This window comes from Camelus bactrianus, chromosome 11, assembly GCF_048773025.1.
Source record: "Camelus bactrianus isolate YW-2024 breed Bactrian camel chromosome 11, ASM4877302v1, whole genome shotgun sequence".
NCBI classification, from domain to species: domain Eukaryota; kingdom Metazoa; phylum Chordata; class Mammalia; order Artiodactyla; family Camelidae; genus Camelus; species Camelus bactrianus.
Genome location: NC_133549.1, coordinates 9,856,799 through 9,874,062, shown reverse-complemented (window position 1 = coordinate 9,874,062; position 17,264 = coordinate 9,856,799). Strand labels below are relative to the sequence as shown.

Here is a 17,264-nt window from a genome sequence, read left to right as displayed (position 1 = left end):
CTTCGAGCATCCAGCAGTTCTTATTTGGAACTGCCTCAGGTTTTCATCTTTCATCTTCCTCATGCTTTCAGCATCAACAGAAGCGGAAGGCTGCTCCAACATTACTGCTTTGCAAACACTACAGCTTCCCCTAAAGATACGAACAGTGATGTAAACATCTTTCCAGTATTTTTCCTATTTTCTCCCAAATGTAAGCGCACAACCCCCAGCCTGCCCCACCCGCAGCGGGCGTGGGGGTTTACTTCGGCAGGGAGGGGCAGGGTCAAAGGATGCAGCTCCAGGGCTGGTCTTTTTGGTTCAGCATAACTTGATCTAGACTCCTTTAAAACCACCACGACTGGGTAACCCTCCATAGGCGGACTGTCTCCCACGATGCACAGTTCTGGGGGAGGGTGTCATGAAACCGCTCAGCTGACAAGACCTCAGGGGCTCTGTTATTTAACACAACACTTTGTAAACATCCCACTTCAGCAACATCTCTGGTTAAAGCGCATCCAGGAAATAGGGGGTGACTGCTGGTCCAGCTTCTGTCACTTCTGGAAGTCCAGGCTTTGCAAGTTCTCCCTGGGTGATGGCTAAACCACCTCCCTCTCATTTTCACGCCAGGCAGGATCTGTGGGACGAGGGTGGGGGAGACCCACGCGCGGCTCTGAGCAAGGAGGGCTCCAATGGGACAGAACCTCCCCAGAGCCCGGGGCCCTTTGGCGCTGCAGATCCTCAGGAGGAAGTTAACCCACCTTGACCCAGGTGCTTTCTGCCCTCACAGGGACATGGATGGCAGGGTAGACATCCACCTTCCTGAGGTGAGCCTTCTCGCGTTACCTTGGAGGGTGGGACTCAGTGACACCCTCCAACCTGTCCCTCTAACCAGAGCATCATTTAAAACTGTGAAGTTCAGGGGATGGTTATGTGCGATCAGGTAAGCACCTTGATTCTAACTTCCTGGAGAACAAACTTCCAAAATCCTCCAGCCCAACAGGACCCTGCGCAGGAATGAAGGAGGTGCTGGCTAGGAAGCTCTGTTTGGAGTGATGTTTCTCTGTGCTACTGACTTGCTCTGTTCCCAGCTGCTGCTCCTGGAGGGAAGGGAGTGTCTTTAAAATGTATCCAATTTAAGAAAAACAAAGGATAGGAAGAAAACAAGAGAGGCAGGAAGATTCTTTTCTAAAAGATTTCTTTTTAAAATCCTTGATGGAACACATTGTATCTTCCCTGGGTTGTGTGTCGGGGCGGGGGGGGGGGAGGGGTGCGGGTTTTTCACTTGGCCGAGGGCTGTGAGACCTCTAGGAGGTGCGGCGGGAGCGGTCTGACGCTCCCGACCTTGCCATGTGCTCCTGTGGGGCCAAAATCAGAAGAAGACAAAGCATCCAGGACGCTTACTGAGCTCTCCGTGCACCGGTTCCTGTGCTTCATGCGAGAAACCGATTCCTGCCCTCAAAGATTTTACCACCTGTCAAGACAGATAATTAAGCAAGTAATTAGTCAAGTGGATGATAAGATAGAGGAGGTGCAGGGACCCTAACTCAGTCAGGAGCCAGGCTTTTTTTAGGGAAGGAGGCTTAAGAGCCCCACTAATAAAGTCCTTCCAGAGTCTCCTAAAAGGGCTTCACGAGGAGTGAGGACCACACTCGTGACGCCACGGGCAGCAGCCAGCTCTGAGCGCCACTAAAGAGGGCGCGATCCTGCGTGGCTGGGAGGTGCCGGCTTCTCCCACCTCCAGCCTGGGTCTCCTCTCCTGCTGTTTCTTTGGGGAAGCACATGTCAAGTGTCTTTTCTTGGGGCTCCATGCAAGTTCCTCTGGTTAATTTTCAGCCTCCAAAGCCGAGTCCACCCAGCCAAGAGACGGAGGAGGAACAACAGTTCCGGGCCCTGTTTAAAAACATCGCTGGTGAGGTAGGCTGCCTTGGATCCTCTGCAGAGCTGAGGGGCCTAGGCTTGGGGAGGTAGGAAGGTTTTTTCTGTCTGCAACACTTCCCAGAGGCATGATGCCTGATGCCTGAAGCCTGGGTCCCGAGCCTTGGCCCCCTGAGGCTTGGCAGAGCTAGTCAGAAGATGAGAGCATCCCTGGTCATTCGAGAGGCCCTAGACTGTCTCCTCCACGCCACCTCCCACCCGTCTGTGCTGTCAGTGGGACAGTGGTACCCCAAAGAGCTCAGACCGATAACGGAAGCCTTGAAGAGGTGGCGCCTTTGAACTCTGCCCAGAGATCAGTCTCTGGATGGCCCTCTCTGCTCTGGCCAGAGGTGGTGGTGTTCTGGGGGGCCATCGTTAGCTTGAAAACATGCAGCAGCTGTGGGCCGGGCGCATCTGCAGAAGGAGAGACTGTCTGTGCCCCACTTCCAGCCCTTTGCACCCCCCATTCCTGTCTTCGGCTGCCCTGCTTTCTTGTTAGGGACCTTGACTGCTCCTGAGGGACCTGGGTTTTCCCTGCCCCCATCCTCCTGGAAACTGCTCCCTCTGTGTTCCCTGGAAGCCTCTCAGTTGGTAACCATAAATAAAATAAGCCTGGTAAACCAGTTCAGGGCAAGGTGCTAATGCCTGTGTGAGCCTCCTTCCCCAGACCAGAACCTTAATTGTGGAAGGGGGGTGACGCCTACCCCTGGGGATGAATCCCTCGCAGTGGGGTTTCAGGCACTGGAATGAACAGTCAGATCAGGGAGACCTGGGGACTAGGGCTGGACGAGAGCCCCGTGCTGGGCAGAGTAGGTGTGGGAGAGAGGGGTGAGCTCCCAGCTGGGGTGCTCTCTGCAGGGCTGGCCTTGGGGAGAGCCCCAGAGAGAGGAGGCATGTGGGCGAGCCACAGAAGTTGCCAAAAAAAGGAGACCCGGGTTTGGAAGGGAGGAGGGGAGTGTTGCAACTTGACTCAACCTTTAGCAGCAACCAAAAGGCGCCTCTAGAGCTCAGTTGCTCAGTCCTGACCCTGCTTGTCTTCGGACGAGCTGGTGACTGGGCTCAGGGCTCCATCTCTCTCGCCTCCCCTGTTCTGACAGGGCTGAGACCACATCGCTGAATCCTCACTAGGGCTGAACACCCCCAACCGCCATTCCCTGAGCCTCAGATGCTGGGAGGTGGAGCCTGGGCAGGTGCCTGTGAAAGTAACCCCCCAGGGGATTGCGTTTCCCACTGCTGGTTCAAAACCCTGGGCCAAAGGAGCCCTCCTGGCGGTGTTCCTCGAACTGCCCTGGACATAAAAATCCCCTAAGCATCCTGGAAATGTAGTTCTCCTGGTCGGGAGGGCTAGGTGGGGCCTGAGACTCTGCATTTCCAACAAGCTTCTCAGAGCTGTGGCTCTTTGTGCTCTGCCTCAGATCAGTGGCTCTGAAGTTCACCCCTGGAGGTTTTGAAAATAACCAGTGAGTCATACTCCAAAGTGTTCTGATTGAAACAGGCCTTGGGCTGAGTCCCCAGTGTGGGGAATTTTTTAAGGCTCTCCAGTGCTTCTGCTGTGCAGAGGCTGGGAGACTCTGACCCAAACTTCCTCCGACATAAGAATCATCTGGGGAGGTTCAGCTCAGGGATGGGGAAGCCTTGCCCGGCCCCGTATCCCCATCCTTCTGGGTTGGGCCCACAGGTCCCCGACAAGGCACTAAAAATCATAAAAAGCAACTGTCTCCACTTCAACAGGACATGGAGGTGACAGCAGAGGAACTCCAATATATTTTAAATGCTGTGCTGCAAAAAAGTAAGTGCTCCCACCCCCACCCCTTGGGGACCTCAGAGCTCCACTGGAGGGACCGTGGGCCGTGGGATGGTTGGCTTGCTGCCTGGGCTCCTCCAGACCTGCCCCCTCCCCGGGTTCCCAGCTCCTCAGAGCCACAGACCTGTCTTCCAGGGCTGACTTTAGACAAACTTTAAAAATTGCTTTCCTTGCTTATTTCCTGATTACAAAAATGATGCAAGTTTATGAGAAAAAATTCTAAAAAAAAGGCAGAAAAGCCTCATGACAAGGACAAAAACCACCAATATCTCACCACCTGTAAGTAAGGACTTTATCAGACGTGTGTGTGTGTGTGTGTGTGTGTGTGTCTGTGTCTGTGTATCATCAGTGCAGTCTGCGTGTGTGTCTCTGTATGTATATGCACACACGTAATAGATATAAAATCAGAGATACAATTTTATTTTTTATTTTTAAAATTGTATTTATTATTGTATTATTTATTTTATTTTTGGGTGGAGATAATTAGGTTTGTTTATTTTTAGAGGAGGTACTGGGGATTGAACCCAGGACCTCACGCATGCTGAGCACACGCTCTACCACTGAGCTGTAGCACAATTTTATTTTTTAATACAACAGCTTTGAGATGTAATTCACATACTCCGCAATTCACCCATTGAAAGTACGCAACTCTGCAAAGTGAAATAAGTCAGAGAAAGACAAACACTGTATGATACTACTTACATGTGGAATCTAAAAACTAAACAAACTGGTGAATACAATGAGAAAGAAGCCGACTCACAGAATACAGAGAATCAACCAGTGGTTACCAGTGGGGAGGAAGGGTGGGCCAAGGTAGGGGAGGGGAGTGGGGGGTGCAAAGAATTGGGTGTAAGACAGGCTATGTGCAAGGATGTGTTGCACAACACTGAGAACAGAGCCAGTGTCTTGTAATAACTGTAAATGGAGTGTAACTTTAAAAATTGTATAAAAGTTAAAAACTTTCTAAACGTATACAACTCAGTGGATTTTAGCATGTCCATAGATTGTGCAACCGTCACCACAAGCACTTTTCATTTGATTCAGAACATTTTTCTATCACTCCAAAAAGAAACCATGTACCGGCAGAGTCACTCCCTCTCCCCTCGTCCTTGGCAACCACTCATCTGCTTCCTGCCTCTGTTGATTTGCCTGTTCGCATATGAAAGGAATCATATAAAATGTGGGTCTGTTGAGCTGGCTTTTTTCACTTAGCAGGACGTCCTTCAGGTCCACCCGCGTTGTAATGTGTGTCAGGACATCTCCACTTGCTGTTATGGCTGGATAAGATTCCGTTGTGTGAATACAGCGGGTTTGGTTCATCCATTGATGGACATTTGGGGTGTTGCCACTTGTTGGCTGTTACGAATAATGCTGCTATGAGCAGTCGTGTACACGGTTTTTGTGCGAACATGTGTGTTCATTTCTCCGGGGTGTGTAGCTAAGACGATTGCTGGGGCACGTGGTACATCTATAGTTATTGTTTTAAGAAGCTGCCTGATTGTTTTACAAAGTGGCTGTTTAACCTCTCCACTAGCAGTGTATGAGTGTTCACGTTTCTCCAGTCATTTTGAATCTTCCCTTTTAAACTCAATTTTAAGAGCGTTTTCCCAGATCACTAAATGTGCTTCAAAAACATGATTCTTTAGGATTGGGTGATAATTTATCATGTGAACATAACCTAACTGATTGTCCATACCCTTCCATTGGTCATTTCTATCATTTCTAAATTTTCGCCAGTATGAATAACCTGATGATAAAAATCTCAATTTAGAATTATTTGCTTGGGATTCTTAAAACTAGGATAAAAGGAAGGGAGGATATGCCCATTTTTAAGGCTTTTTGAAATATTTTTCCTCCCCAAAGACCATGTTCTACTTTCATTAGTGTCTTCATGGTGACCCCGTCACCACCCTCACCAGCCCGGGTCTAACCACACTGCAGGTAGGGAGTAGGTTGATCTTTTCAGGGGTCAACTGAATCCTGCTTTCTTGTGTGATTTCAGAAAAGAACATCAAATTCAAGAAGCTCAGCCTAATTTCCTGTAAAAACATCATTTCTCTAATGGACGTATCCTTCCAAATATGTGGGCAGAAATAGATGTTGAGGCAGACTCTCCTGGAACGTGGCATCCTCAAGCAGCAGAATAGTCCTCTTCGCATAGAATGGCCAAAGCCTGGGAGGCCGTGGTGCCTGAACTGGAACAGAATCAGGAGGTGCAGATTGTCCAGTGGGGGGAATGTCTCTGAAGGAACTTGGGGATCTTGGTGCCTCGTTGGAGTCCTGTCCAAGCGAATGAAGTGTTTTTGTGTGTGTGGTTTTCGTTTGTTTGTTGTTTATTTTTTTATTTTTTGGAGGGTGGGAGGGAGGTAATTAGGTTTATTTATTTCTTAATGGAGGGACTGGGGACTGAACCCAGGACCTCACACATGCTAAGCACGCGCTCTACCACTGAGCCACACCCTCTCCGCCGTGTGTGTGTGTTTTCAACCTTTCTATTGCCGTCCCCACCTCACCCCTCATTCATGGGATTCATGGCTTAATAGTTAAACCACTTCCCTCACAGCCTGAATAGCACCCATGCCAGCCCTCCCCCTCCCCTTCCCCCTCTGCAGCCCCAGGAGGCTTGGGGTGAAATGATTCTCAAATCTTCTCTTCCTTAATGCACTCCACACAGACCAGCGGTAATGGGAAGTTAGAGTTCAGGGAATTCAAAGCGTTCTGGGAGAAGCTGAAGATGTGGACAGTACGTAACCCGGCCAGTGCGTGGGGGACCGGACAGACCTGGAGCAGAAGGGGGTTTTAAAGACTGAGGTGCTGCTGGCCAGTGGATATGTGTCCAGAAAGGGCAGAAGGGAGGAAGTCATGGTGGAACGCCAGTACTTACTTCCAATACCGAGGGAAGGACCGCAGTGCTTCCACCCCAAATGAAAGGAAAACCAAGGGACCCCTTTCTTGGAGGCCCTAACGCAACCACTGCCCCTTCCAGCTGGTGAGGAGTCCCGGTCCTGCGCGGGCCACCGAAGGGGCCTCGGCGGGGCCTTCAGATGCTCGGGGCCTCAGCGTCTCTCTCCCCACAGAACCTTTTCCTGCAGTTCGATGCTGACGAATCCGGCACCATGTCCTCCTATGAGCTGCGGACCGCCCTGAAAGCCGCAGGTAAAGGAGGGCCCGGGCCGCCAGGCGCGGGCTGGCCGCGGCCCAGCTGCCGTCTGCGGAGGCCGCGCGCCTCTCACGGCCCGAGGAGGGGCCGGTCTTTGAGCAGAACTGCTGCTTCTTAAGGGCAGGGCCCGGCCTCAGACTCAAGACTCGCTCCCTCTCGTCAGGGCGCATGTTTTAAACCACCGTGCAACACGGGCAGGGGTCTTTAAAGTGTGTCCACTGGGCATGAGCCTAGCCCGACCCCTGCAGGCCTCAGCCTCCGGCCAAGTTTTTTGGCCAAGTTCTACGTGACTTTGCTGGCAAGCTCTCTGTTCCCAAACTTCTCATTTCTGCCTTCAGATGACGATTATCACGCCATGCCGCCCCCGTGGTTTGGCATCAGGTTTGGCGTCGTGTTTGGGGTGCACAGAGCTCTGTATCCCTCTGCCCCTGTGGCCCTGGCCCCTGGCTTTGTCACTGGCAGACCAAATCCAAACGGAAGCTTCCGTGGTAGTTTTTACCCATTCCCTGCAAGAAGGGTGGGCTCCAGGTGGCACTCCTAGCCCTGTGGCAGTCACTGCCGGGGAAGCCTGAGTCTCTGAGGTTCAGCTGTCCTTTGCATGTGACGGTGACCACAGCCCACAGCCCCCGCCCAGCCGCAAGGCGCCCCTCACAAAGCACACTTCACAGACACGCCCCTGGGACTGGCCAGAGCCTGAGACCCGGCTCCCTCCCAGGTAAAACAAACATGGGGAGACACTGTCAGCCTGGTGGTCTGATAAAGGACACTATGTGCAAAATCAGGCCCAGCTTGTGAGGGCAAAGAGGACAAAATTGGTTATAAATGTGGAGACGGCCACAGAGGAGAAGGGCCTGGCTCCTCAGGGGCTGGGGTCCTGGTTCTTAGAGCAAGGGGGACAGAGCAGGACAGAGCAGGGACAAAGGGAGCCCTTCAGAGACAGGGTGTGGCCGTCCTTCTTTTCCTGACTTGGGGAGGCGAGGGGGCCAGCCCCCACCCGCCCCTCCTTCAGCCCCGCGGGGCACACGCTCCAGGGTTCCGGCGGCCGGCACCACCGCGCGGACCCCGGGAACCGCCTCCGATTGGCCTCCTCGCTCTGACCGGGTGTGGAGAAGCAGGAAGAGCCCAGGCAGACTTCTGAGCGATCCTTTGAACATCTCCCGGAAAGTGAGCAGGCAGGGGGGGTGGACTGGAAGTGGGGAGCACTGGTTTGAACTCAAAGCCTTAAACGTTGAATCTAGAAGGAGCATTACTTCGTCTAAACCCCTCACTTGACCAACAAGCAAGCCCAGACCCAGAGGAGGGAAGCAAAGCGTCCGCGGCTGGTTCTCCCTCCCTCGGGCGTGTGTTTCGCTGTGGGCGGCAGCATCCCCTTGGAGGAACTCCGTCTGCAGAGCCCCCACGCCTCTGGGCTAAAATGCCCGTGAGAAACCCCCACCTACTGGGGGTGTCCTGGCAGGAATCCCCCCCTCCTAGGGCCAGCAGGGGCGGGAAGTACAGCCCTAGAACCAGAGGAGGCTGCTGTGGGAACAGGCATGGGGCTTGGATGCTGTCTGGCGTCAAGTTCCCCTGAGTGAGGCTTCCTGAAATGTCAGCAGGACCCCGTGGGTGATGTGAGGTCAAAGCCATGACCCCGAACTCGGTGAACTCAAAAGGCAGAGACACACTGTCACACTGCACGAGGGCAGCGCCCCACCGGGGCCATCACCCCCTACCCCATCTCTCTCGCAGCCAACTCAGTTCTCCCGAAGGTGCGTCCTGTGGGGCTCAGCTGGGGTGACCGTGCCCCCTCCCTTGTCCCGACAGGCTTCCAGCTCAGCAGTCCCCTCCTGCAGCAGATCGTCCTCAGGTGTGCGGACCAGGAGCTCCACCTGGGCTTCGACGACTTCCTGAACTGCCTGGTCCGGCTGGAGAATGCAAGCCGTAAGTGTCCAGCGGGGCTGTGTGTCCTGGGGCCCCCAGGAAGAGCCCATCCCCTCTGGTCACCTTGTTACAGGAAAAAATGGGATGCAAGAGAATGGCTGTGTCCCAGGTCTCGGTCGAGTCCCTGGGATGCGCCTCGCCAAGTAAGGGGCCTTGGCTTCACATGTTAAAGAATTCAAGAGCGAGCCATAATTAAGTAAAAGAAGGTTTATTCAGAGAGATGTACCCTCCGTAGGCAGAGTGCAGGCTGTCTCAAAAGGCAAGAGAAAGGCCTGGGAGATACGCATTCCATAGGCAGAATGGGGCCATCTTACTCAGAAGGGAGAGTGGGTAACACGTACATTTTGTGTAGACAAAACAAGCCTGTCTCTGCTTTGTGAACAGCCTTCTCTCTCACTCGCCTTTAGAACACAAAGCTTGGGTTAACTCGTAAGTTTCTCTAGGACACATACTAAGAAATTTTACGGTGTTGTTCGCAGGACTCCTCAGCGTTCGACTAGCCACTCCAAATCTTAGGAAAATGTTCCATTCTCTGAAAGAAATGCATATATAAAACTTCCTTCATCTTCGCTGTTGGTAACACGCTCGGCCTCAGAGCACAGGGTCGGCTGGTCCCAGGAATTGGCCATCACCCACGTTTTGGCCTTTTACGGGCAGCCTTGAAACAGTCCTGGCACCTGTAGGGGTGACATCTAACAGCTAATGTGTTACAATGAGCAGATATTGAAGCGCAGGGTCTGCTGGGAGTTGAATCTTCGCCATCTTGGTGTTAATTGCTGTGTCATTCTTTTCATGGTTATGCCCCGCCCCCTTCTGTCCTGTCTCAGCCTTCCAGGAGCACAAAAAAACCAACTCGCTGAAAATTACAGCACAGACAGGCCAAGCACAGGGATCTAGGTGACGTGTGTGGTTCACGAGGGTTTGGGATGTGTGCATCGTCCCTGCAGTGGGTTTGTGACAGTCCTTCTCCGTCCATTCACAGTGTCTTTGTGGGAAGGTGACCGAGTAGGGGTGAGGTTCCTGCCTCAGGTCTGAGGAGAGGTCACATCCCACCACTGCACACAGAATCAGGAGTCCCCCTCCCTCAGTCCCCGTCCCTCCCCCGCTTCTGGGCTTTGTAAGCCCTAGACACCGACCCAGTTACCTGACACAAGGTTTGTCACCCCAGGGAGAGAGAGACCACGCATGGGTGGTCCTTAGCCTTGGTGGCCTATGTCCACCACCCATCCCCGGGGCGGGGTCACACAACTGAAGCTGAACGAAGCACATAGGGGCCTGTAACTCAGCGCCAGGGCAGCTACCCTGGGGGACCACCTGCCCAGGTGACCCCAGGATGCCCTCGCTTGGTTAAATGCCATCTTGAACCTAAATAATTTTTTAACTAGGCGTTCCAAATTTCCATTTTTCCCTGGGCCCCACAAATTTTGGAGCCAGTCCTGCTTGGCACCGTCTCAAGTCCGTTTGCTGGATGACTTCGAGGCACTGGCTAAACCAAGGCGGGGTCTGTGCTCTCGGTTCCACGGGAAAGGCGGTCACTTTAATTAGATTTACAGGGTGGTCAACCTGTAATGAGATGTGATGACTTGTCTCCTTGCAACTTCCCTTTTCCTTTCTGAATCTGCGCAGCCTCAGTCCTTTCCTCTAGGGAATTCTCAGCGTGTTCTTATAACTGAGGAATATCAGGGACAAGGCACTTAAGACTTAAAACATCACCCTCTCCGGGACCCTCACGTTAGCTTCACCATTGGGAGAACTTTAAATGCACTAAAGCTAAGGCTTTACTCCAGGCTGATTTTAACCTTTTTTCCTAGAAATTTTTGCTCATATTTTGCTTTATACTTAAGTATAAAGAATAGTATCAGTCTCCTTGAGCCCCACCCCCACCCCTACTTCTCAAATCCTGCCACACACGACAGTCCCTGGGAGAGCTTCCAAAAAATGTGATGACCAGGATGCACAGACCAATTAAATTAAAATCTAAGGGGTGGCACACAGCATCTTTTTTCTAAACCCAGTGGTTCCAGCACTTTCTAACCAGCCCAGCCTCAGCAATTATCATCTTGCTAGCCTTTTTCCTATGTTCCCCTAATGCGTACACTTTTTTCCCTGAATGACTTAATAACAGATCCCAGAAACTTGGTCCTTTCATCTGTGAACATCCCTATCAGATAGACTTGTCTTTACCATATGTCGACCTGCACCCCTCACAAAATTCTCAGTAAGTCCTCGGCATCCACTAAGATCTGGTCCATGAAGAGATTTACCAGGGGTGCTGGGCTGCTGGGCTCTGTGCCCTTTGTTCTACGGCAGCCCCCTCCCCTTCGTGTTGTATTTTAAATCTCCCAGGGTGACTCGCAGGTGACGCTGGGGTTGGCTGGCTCCACATTTCGACTGAGATGTGGAGGCTGAAGCCAGGAGAGGAAGGTAACTGTGTTAGGTTATTCAGTGCAGCACGCAGGGCGTCCAGCTCAGACGGACTCCCTCTCCAACCCACGTTCCGCCCACGTGGGGGTCCATCCAGGGCTCACCTTCTCAACAGGGGCTCATAGAGACTGACCAGCTTTCAAGACTCATGCAAAACTCTCTCCATGTGCTTTTTTTCTGGAGAGAAGGTCCACGGATTGCAGTGCAGATCAGGAAGGTGTTTCAGGTCCAGGAGCTGGCCGGCTGAGCGGTGCCCGGTAGTTGGCAGACCTGCGATGCTAAGGCCACCGGCTTCTGCCATCCCAGGAATTCCAGACGCTTCCCCCAGTTGAGAGAAATCCCTACCCTGGGCCTGAGTCTGGCCGCCCTAGAGGATGCTCGTCCCTGCCAGCAGATGGGGCAGCACCTCACAGGCCCCTCGGTGGCCAGCAAATAATGAGTCCCGTTGAGGGCACTTCACAATGATGCCTTTCTTGTGTCTCTCCCATCAGGGGTGTTCCAGGCCCTCAGGACGAAGAACAAGGAGTTCATTCATCTCAACATAAACGAGGTATGACCGATCCAGAACTTCCGCTCAGGGATCCAGCCAGGGCTGGGCAGAAGCCACACTCCAAAAACACTTGCTGAATACATGATCCCACGTGGGGGTTAACACCTCTCCTCGGGGTAGTTATAATAATAACATTGTTCATTTTTTGAGGTGCTATCCATTTAGCACTCAATATGACCACAACAGCCCTTCGAGCTAAGGACTAACAGTATCCCCATTTTGCAGGGGTGGTTACTGAGGCACAGAGAGGTCCATCACTGGAAAGAGTGAGCGAGCCAGCCCTGCCCGCTTGTCCTTCCCCTCCTCCTGCCACGTCAGCTCCTCAGCCCCCTTCCAGTCCCATGTTATGAACTTCAAAACTGCTCAGAGACTGGATCTTAACTGTCCTCACCGCAAAAAAGAAATGAGTATGTGACAGGTGCCAGCCGACACCACGTGGTAATCATGTTACAATGTATCAACGTCTCAAATCCACACGTTTACACCTGATACTGATGCCATGTCTTGTGTTAATTCCATCTCAGTAAAACAAATCAACAACATAAAAACAAAAGAAGAAATGCAGAGTGCCAGGCCCCATCCCAGACCCACTGGATGGATCTCATTTTAGCAGGACCTGCAGGAAATCCTAAACCCACTAACATACGAGAACACTGGTTAGACATTCTTCTGCCCAAAGGTGGCGGGGGGGGGGGGGACTACAGGACTCTTTCCTTTAATCATTTTTTGGGGAGCTTAATTAGGTTTAGTTAGTTATTTATTTTTAGAGGAGGTGCTGGGGTTTGAACCCAGGACCTTGTGTATGCTAAGCATGCGCTCTACCACTTGAGCTGTACCTGCCCGACGACGGTCCTGTAATTTTTATCTTTTTTTTTCTTTCTCTCCCTGTGCTTTCTGTCCAGCTTTGCTTTTCCTAGGACCAAAGGGCAGTAAAGCCAGGCAGCCTGTGACCCTTTCCCCATCTCTGAGCCCTCTCTCCTCCCCTCCCACGTCTGTGCTCTCACTGCACACATTGCCAAAGTCAGCATTTACTCTGGATCTGGGTACCGTTTCACTGTCTATTCCCAGAAGAGGAGGTTGACGGCGGCGTGTATTAGACAGGGCATGAAACTGTCAGTCAGCCCGCCCTGTGTGTCTGTCTCACCATTTGCAGAGAGCTGGGCCTTACTCTGACACCGGAAGTCTGGTTTATGATATCATGTAACTTAGCAGTTTGTCGCGCTGACCGATTGTCTCATGGGTGGCTCAGACCCCTGGATGTATTACAGTTTCACTGAGAACAGAAACTGGGCCTTTCTCCTTTCTGGTATTCTCTCTCACCTGTAGCAGGCACAGTGCATTCAGTCCATGTAACTCCTCTAACTCGCAGTGTGCAAAACACCCCAGGACGCCCTTGAGAGAGGTACGCACTCAAACTATCCCTTATGGAAACGAGACGGGCCCCTGGCCCACCTTAATTTCTCACTTACTGCAAAGTTTTGCTACCAATAAGCATGAAGAAAGAGTGGCTGTTGCCACGTGTGCACAGGGCAGGGGAGAGTGGGCAGGCTTGGCTGGCATTCGATGGCTCTTAGCCAAAGACCGCAAAGTACCAGACTCATGGAGCCAGCATTCCATTGTTTCAGGTTCAAGGTGCCCCTTCCAACCCAAGTGTCCACAGATGTGGGGGCTGGAGTGAGTTCTGGGTCCCCATTTCCTCCTCCTCAACAGACCGAGCCATTTGTTGTAAGCGAATGTCCTTACCTCATACTTACCACTCTCCAAAACAGCAGGAAAAACCCTCTCTGTCTCCCTTTGAACCTGCCGCCCTAACTCTAGCTGCAAGTTAGAATCGTCTAGGGGATTCTCAAAGGTCTGGCCATGCCCCCGACCAATTAAATCCAAATCTCTGAGGGAGGGGGGACCCAAGCATTGATATTTTAAAGATTCCCCTGGTGCATCCAGTGTGGGGCCGAACTGACAGCCACTGTTTTAAACGCCCCCTCCCCTCCACCCAGGGAACCGTCCAAGCCTTCCTCTGGCTGGGCCGGCCTCAGCTGCAGCTACTCTGCTGCCAGAGCCTGTGTGTCTTCCTCCATCCAGCCGCCTTCCAGAACCCTGGCCTTGGCACATGCAGTGCCCGGGAAGGAGGGCAGAGAGGAGAGAAAACCATCCCACGTAATCATGTTCCCCCAAGGCACTGTCACGATAAAAAAGCTGGTGGGAGGCATATGACTGTCAAAAGTCTTCTCTCAGGAATTGTTAGGAAAAGTAGACACCCCCCCCCCAAATCATTAAGGACATAGAAGAAATAATAGCAAATGTCAACGAAACCAAAATTTGGCCCTTTGAAAACAATCAATAAAATGCATAGACCTGATTCAATATGGGGCAAGGCTTGGGGGAGGGCAGGGGGAGGTGAAGGAGGGCGAGAAGAAGGGAGAGTTGGAGGACAGAGGGTGTGATCGCCAGTATTAAGGAAATAAGGGACATTGCCACATTTACTATGTGACATTAAGGCGGTGCTGTGGAAAAATCCAGGGCAGTAAACTTGAACACTCAGGGAAAATTGACATTAATTTACCAGAAGAGACACACAAGAGAAACAAAATCAGAACAGTGCTGAAATTGATTTGGTATCTAAAACCTCACTCCAAACAAAATTTGAGACCAAATAGCTCTATTGATGAGTTCTCAGAAACACTGAAGGAAGAAACACTATAAAACTTACAAACTCCTTCAGAAAGTAAAGGAAGAGAAGATACTATAGATATATATATCTGAGTTAGCAAAGCCAGAACCAGATTAAGAATTGATTAAGAAATGAAACAAAAATAATTCTTTACAAAATCAAACTCAGCAATAATCAGGAATGAAAGATAATATTTTATGGCCAAGTGAGATTTATTCCCCAAATGCAAGGCTGGATTTAGCATTGCAAAAACCAACCAATGTAACTTGTTGTATTAATAATTTAAAAGAGAAAAATATGGTAATTTTAGTAGATGTAGAAAGGGCTTTTGATAAATTCAAGATCCAGTTGTGGTTATGGAAGTCTACCATAAAAGACCAAACACATTCCAAGAAAATAAAGATGAAAAAGAGAAGAAAAAAAAAGCTGGTGGGAAGGAGGAGGCAGGAAGTCCATGCACTTCTTCACCAGCTCACTTGTAAAGAGACCAGACGCCCAGGCTGCTTCCCTTTCCTGCAGACCCTCCATGACCAAGAATCACCTCCATCCTCAAAACATTCTTGTCCAAGAGGAAAATAATGCTGATTTTATATTGCTCTGCCGCAGGTGCCTCAGGGAGGCTGTCTCTTTAACAGGGAGGAAGCACCTTTCTCTCTCTCTCCCCATCCGCCCTTGACCTGAGCTCGCTTGGAAAGGACTCGGGACCTCTGGAAAATTTCAAGTGCTGAGAATTAATTAATTAGTTTTTGTAATGTCTCATGTTGAGGCAGAAGTCCACGTTTGCAGGCAAAATAATCAGCTGGTGGAACTCCTGTGACGTCAACAAACGGGCTGGTAGGAAGCGGAAGGATAACCGTTCTCTCGCTCTCCTTTTATTCCCAGTTCATCATCTTGACAATGAACATTTGAGGCTTCTCTGGCGGGGATGCAGTCTGTCTGGCTGAGTCTTGGTTTGGACCGTGAACTTCAGAACGTCTGCTGGTGTACAGCCTTCAGGCGCAGGCGTCTCTCCGCTTCCACTGTCCCACCCTATCATGACCCCACCCCCGATCTTGGAAGAATGAGATGAACTCAGCTGTGGTCTCTGATTTGATGCGCCTTCTTTGGAAAGTCACTGCCCCGAGGTGGCTGATGCCAGCACCTGTGCCTTCCATCCAGGTTAAGGCATTGCCAGCGATGCCTCCCCCTCACTTCCCCCACCTCCTCCTGTTGCTAATTCATCAAAGCGCAACTCGGTGCTCAGAACCCTGGTTTCCACATAGCTTCAATCACTGTACTCAAACATCCTCCACGGAACAATGCTTTTTTAAATGTGTCTGTGGCCTGAGATGAGAAGGGAAAGGTGTGAGGTCATAAGTAAGCATTTTCTGCATCCTGGGCGTGATTCCTCATTAGGGCAAACCTCAGGAAATCCTGGATGCTTAGTGGTAAGAATGGAATAACATGGAGATCTCTGCCTCCTCCAAGAGCTGGTAACCACCACAGCCTCCATCCAGTCCAGACATTCTTTGTGTCCAAAGCTTTTGGATCAGAAAAGCCAGATACAATGTTGTTTTATCTCAGGGAGTCCAGATTCAGGTCAGACTTGATCTCATTCATCTCCCCCATGGAGGGGAGAAGAGAATGAAGCCTTGCTCTCTCTAGCTCCTCTAACACTGAACAGGAACATCCCACCAAATTGGAATAATGGAAAAACCATAATAAGATCTGGACTCAGTAAGGGCTAGGTCTCAGGTTCTCATTAATACATTTGTGGCAGATGAGGCGAAATGGAGGGAGAGGTGGCTGGGATGAAACCAAGTTAGACTGAAGCTTCATCAGAACCCCCACCCCTGGGTAAAGAGGCCAGGGCAACGTGGTCTCCTCCCTCACCATCCTTCCCCGAGTCACCCAGCAACAGATGCAGGATGGGGGTGTTGTGTGATAACCATGTTTGTGTACCTGATATTTGACATCTTGAGGCCTTCTGAGCCCAGAGCGACTAACCCTCCCAGAGCTACTCAGGTCCCGGGGACAGTAAATAGTTCACCTGAGAGTGCCTTTCATGTGCAAACTAACCAATCCAGAGCCTACATCCCAACTACCTCTTTTATTGGGCTCTCACACTCCACGCCACCTTCCACCTGCCCTAATAATCCTACTGGACAACAGAGACAGACCCTGTGCCCTAGACCCTGCTGGAGTTATTCAAACTAGCCAACCCTCAGCCTTCTTACCCTGCCTCATCTATTCCTTCCATGGAAACTACAATAAAAACCCTCACCCACAGTTTTCCTTCACTCTTCCTGCTTCATGACTGACCCTGGTGCTTCCCCATGTGGCCCTGCATGGCACAGGGTGCCCCCTCTTCTTGGGGTCTGTGAATATAACAAGTTATTTTTTCAATGGCAATTGTCTTCTCATCTGTTGGCCTCACACTAGATGGTAACTTGAATTTGCAGGTAGAAAGTAAGAGTACTGGAAATGGTATCTAGGTAAATATAAAAGATTGTGTAAATATATTTTTCTCTTTTCTCATAATTTTGTTAAAAGATGTAAGATTTTATAAAAAAAATTCTAACACTATATTGTTGGGTTTATAACACATGCAGAGATACACGATAATCACAGCACAAAGGAGAAGGGAGGGAATGAAGGTATATTAGAGCAATATTGCTGTATTTTACTGGAATGAAGTCAGAATTAACCTGAAGTAGATTGTGTAAGTTAAAATGCATACTGTAATCTGTAGGGTCAGCACTAAGAAAATAACCCAAAACTGCAGTAAAGCAACAAAGGAATCAAAATGGTGTGCTGAAAAAACTGTTTAGCACAAAAGCAGTAAAGGGAGAACAGATTTAAA

The 17,264-nt window shown here is 50.7% G+C and overlaps 1 protein-coding gene across 2 annotated transcripts in view; it reads left to right on the top strand.

Moving 5' to 3' along the window:
• CAPN9 (calpain 9) overlaps positions 1-16,701 on the top strand; it is a 46,529-nt gene extending 29,828 nt beyond the window's left edge. For both annotated transcript variants that reach the window (XM_074373191.1, XM_074373192.1), the window contains exons 12-20: positions 767-803; positions 1,813-1,893; positions 3,625-3,682; positions 5,700-5,764; positions 6,372-6,440; positions 6,775-6,853; positions 8,661-8,777; positions 11,693-11,751; positions 15,305-16,701. In XM_074373191.1, coding sequence (XP_074229292.1) covers positions 767-803; positions 1,813-1,893; positions 3,625-3,682; positions 5,700-5,764; positions 6,372-6,440; positions 6,775-6,853; positions 8,661-8,777; positions 11,693-11,751; positions 15,305-15,331 — 592 coding nt within the window. In that variant the 3' untranslated portion in view covers positions 15,332-16,701. The remainder of the gene's footprint in view (positions 1-766; positions 804-1,812; positions 1,894-3,624; positions 3,683-5,699; positions 5,765-6,371; positions 6,441-6,774; positions 6,854-8,660; positions 8,778-11,692; positions 11,752-15,304) is intronic.
• The last annotated feature ends 563 nt before the right edge of the window (positions 16,702-17,264 follow it).